The sequence below is a fragment of the Mustelus asterias genome, chromosome 15, assembly GCF_964213995.1.
Source record: "Mustelus asterias chromosome 15, sMusAst1.hap1.1, whole genome shotgun sequence".
Classification (NCBI taxonomy): domain Eukaryota; kingdom Metazoa; phylum Chordata; class Chondrichthyes; order Carcharhiniformes; family Triakidae; genus Mustelus; species Mustelus asterias.
Window position 1 is genome coordinate 26,577,007 of NC_135815.1, and position 3,861 is coordinate 26,580,867.

Consider the following 3,861-nt stretch of genomic DNA (forward strand, 5'->3'; position numbering starts at 1 on the left):
CGCCGCAGCCGCCCAAGTGGTGAAAGCCTCTACGTTCTGCTGGTTGATTGGCACGCCTGACAGTGATTGACAGCGGGGCCATGGCAACGGCACAACGACAGCGCCAAGACCAATAGAAAAAGCGAAAAGAAGAAATCAGCGCTCCACACAGTATTTTGGGGATATAATATGAGGGAGTGTGACATTAGTCGATTTGGCTGCATCTGACCCGTTTTTGTGTGTGTGTGTATGTGTGTGCGTGAGCCTGTGCTTGTTTTAAATGATCAACTTGGTCCATGGTGTTCAGGTCCCAGTTCGAGGTGTCCAGCGCCCTTCCCTTCTTGCCAAACTCCGCCGAGCGCGCTTTTCTCCTCTTCGCCAACTCCCGAGCCCCAGAAGAGTTGTCAATGTTCCAGCTACCCACCATCAATTTCACCCCGGAGCAAGTGGCCAGCGTCTGCGAGACGCTGGAGGAGACGGGCGACATCGAGAGACTGGGACGTTTCCTCTGGTCTTTACCTGTGGCCCCGGGGGCATGCGAGGCCATCAACAAGCACGAGTCGATCCTCAGAGCCCGGGCCGTGGTGGCCTTCCACACGGGCAACTTCCGAGACTTGTACCACATCCTGGAGAACCACAAGTTCACCAAGGAATCGCACGGCAAGCTGCAGGCGATGTGGCTCGAAGCGCACTACCAGGAGGCCGAGAAGCTGCGGGGTCGCCCCCTGGGGCCGGTCGATAAGTACCGCGTCCGCAAGAAGTTCCCCCTGCCCCGGACCATCTGGGACGGCGAGCAGAAAACGCACTGTTTCAAAGAGAGGACGCGCAGCTTGTTGCGAGAGTGGTACTTGCAGGACCCATACCCAAACCCTTCCAAAAAAAGGGAATTGGCCCAAGCAACCGGTCTGACCCCGACACAAGTGGGGAACTGGTTTAAGAACCGGAGGCAGAGAGACAGAGCGGCGGCCGCCAAAAACAGGTTCGTTTGTGTTGTTTCCAGGATACTATCCTCTCGCCAAATTAATGACCAAATAATATGTTTCGGTGACCCAACAAGTCTTTCTTAAATGGCAGTAAATACAGACACGGGAGAAATGTGATTTTAAAAAGACACAGCACATTTGTTTGGACGAATTAACGTGTGCTCAGACCGAGTAACGGCTAAAGCGAAATTATATCTCCAGGCAAAACTTTTTAGGCAGTTGAGAAAATGAACTAAATTGTGATGTGCTGTAGTCAGAATTGGCAGGAAGTTACTGGGCGCTTTTAGTTTTTAAAAAAAATGCTGTTACCTGTTGTATAAGAGGATCACAACCAGCTGCATTGATGACCGGGTTCAGCGGCAAACATATTCTTTATAAAAAAAAGGCACAGCAATTGTAATTCCGTGAAAATAGAAGCAATCAGGAACTTTTGTAAAATGATACTTATTTGAATAAGGGCTGCCATTAAAATCGGTCCGTAATTAGTTGTAAAAATTACTGTAAACAATTGTTTATGATCCTCATTGAAATCTGACATGGCATGAGTATCTGGACAAAATTCAGCATAAACAAGCTAAGTGTTATTTTGGTTCAGAAACAGATTTGTAGTTACTGACTGATGTCAATGGGGCAAATAATAACACCCTATTGCATCTAGTTTTATGAAGTAATTGGAGTTCTTATCAGGAGAAATGGAACTACCCGAGAAGGTGGCGTAGTAACTTCCGGGGCAATGTGGTCATTTCTAACTTAAGTAAACGGATATACAAACCACCGGTTGTTTACCACCCCCCCCAAAAAAAACTAAAGCAAACACATTTCAGTTGGGATAAATGAAAGGATGAACAGGCGGCTACTCGTTGGAAAGTATATAAAAAGAAACGCAGTGCATGTTACATGAGAAATCCCACACTAGGTACGCTGCCAGCCCAGTGTAGCACAATGGGAGTCCTTGTATTTGGATTATTTGGCTGAAAAATACACGGCAATGAGACGTCAATGCTACTTTCTACTTCTTAAAAGTTATTGGGAACTGATCCTCAATATTTTAAACATATTAACTCTTCCGACGCGACAATGAAGGCGCACTTGGCGGACATTCAAACCAATCCAGGACATTATTTGCTTTGCAGGCTATAGCAATATCCCTTTATCCAAAATAAACACTATTATGTTTGACTTGCTAACATTCGAAGTCCTTCTAAACATTCCAAGTTGACACTAGAAATATTAATTATCGACCGAGTGCCGCATTGAACACAGGGTTTGGGCAGAACCTGAAAGGATGTTTTAGCAGGCGGCTGGCAAAAAAATAAACACTCAGAAGGCCGCATTGGAACTTCACTTTGGAGGGATCCTTTCCCGAAGCAGCGGTACAATGAAACGCAGGCTAAACTTTAACAAATGCGAGAGTAGAATTGTTTCCAGCGAAATACATTCCTTTCCCATCAGTTTTTGAACATTATGTCAGCGGAATGTGGAAAAATTGCAACATTATAGTCATTGACTGGGTGGCATCTCATGTGCAAGCTTCTCACAGATTTAAAATAACTGCATTTTAGTGTACTGTATTTAACTAAAAACTATTAGTGCATGTGGAACTTCCAGTGAATATCGTTTTCCAAAGATACCGTGCATTGAAAGGTGTGTTGCTTTTTAACAGCACGAGGTTTAAAGTAATTCTCAATAACTTTATGCTTTGTGGTTTTTGTCCTTTAAAGAAATATGGACCCCGTGAAGAACATTTACTGATTATGCTCTTTTTCTTTATTTGTCCACCCCTCTTCCTTGTTGTTTGTCTCGGACAGGCTGCAGCATCAGACAGTGGGACAGAGCGGGGTGTGTACGCTATCGGAGCCGGGCTGCCCTGCTCACAGCGCGGCGGAATCTCCGTCCACAGCCGCCAGCCCGACTACCAGCGTGTCCAGCATGACAGAGCGAGCCGAGACGGCCACGTCCATCCTATCGGTAACGTCTAGCGACAGTGAATGTGATGTATGATACACACAAAAAAAAAACTCTTACTGCATTCACAAAGGAATATGGACCTGAGATTTAAAACAAAAAAAGACATTTAATGAACATTTTTAAAAAAACAGAGAAATCAAAAACGCATTCGAGAAGGAAAAAAAAAGTGACAGTTGAAACAAAAAAAAATCTAGGACAAGCACGTCTGATCCAGCGCTTTCCATGGAGGCACCCGACTTGCATGATGTATTTTATATCTGGGGAAATAATAACCTACGTTAATATTTTTTACAAGGAATTACAGTGAAGAGGGACTGAGAGAATCTTCGTCGCCTTTGTTGTTCTCTGTAGTTCGAGTGTTGGTCAGACCCCCCCGAAGCCAGGCTGTAATCGTTTTTCTGTTCTGCAGACAATCATTTCTCGTAAGCACCTTTTTCTACACTTCTGTTACTGCCTGTGTGGGTACTGGTTTATGTGGAAGAATAGTTATGACTGTAACAGATTTTTATTTTTTATTTCAAAATTTTATATGAATTATGTATATCTAATGACGCGATCATTCTCCCAGTTTGTAATATATGTGTAGAAATGCCTGTATCTGATATTGCTCTTTTTTCCTCTCTCTTTCTTTCTGTCAATCTCGATCACAGACTCAGTGTTCTTGCATATTGTGTCAAGCGTCGGACAAAAGTACTAGGTTCTTAAGAAAGTGGGGAGGGTGGGGGTGATATCCAACTAGACAAATCTAGTGCGATGTAATTTTATGCAAAGTGCTATTTTGAGTATCTTCAGCAAGTTCGAAGTTCTATTATTTCTCCCGAGTTTATGTAGGGCGCTTACTAGTCACTGTTTCTTCAACTGTGTGTTTATCTATATGTAAAAAAACCCTTTCTAAATCAAAATATAGTATTCCGTTTTCTTATACCTGCTG

The 3,861-nt window shown here is 43.7% G+C and overlaps 1 protein-coding gene across 1 annotated transcript; it reads left to right on the top strand.

Moving 5' to 3' along the window:
* The first annotated feature begins 275 nt into the window (after positions 1-275).
* On the top strand, positions 276-2,963 carry LOC144504797 (homeobox protein SIX3). The gene is made up of 2 exons (XM_078230538.1): positions 276-958; positions 2,771-2,963. The coding sequence occupies exons 1-2, from the start codon at positions 276-278 to the stop codon at positions 2,961-2,963; spliced, it is 876 nt and encodes a 291-aa protein (XP_078086664.1).
* The last annotated feature ends 898 nt before the right edge of the window (positions 2,964-3,861 follow it).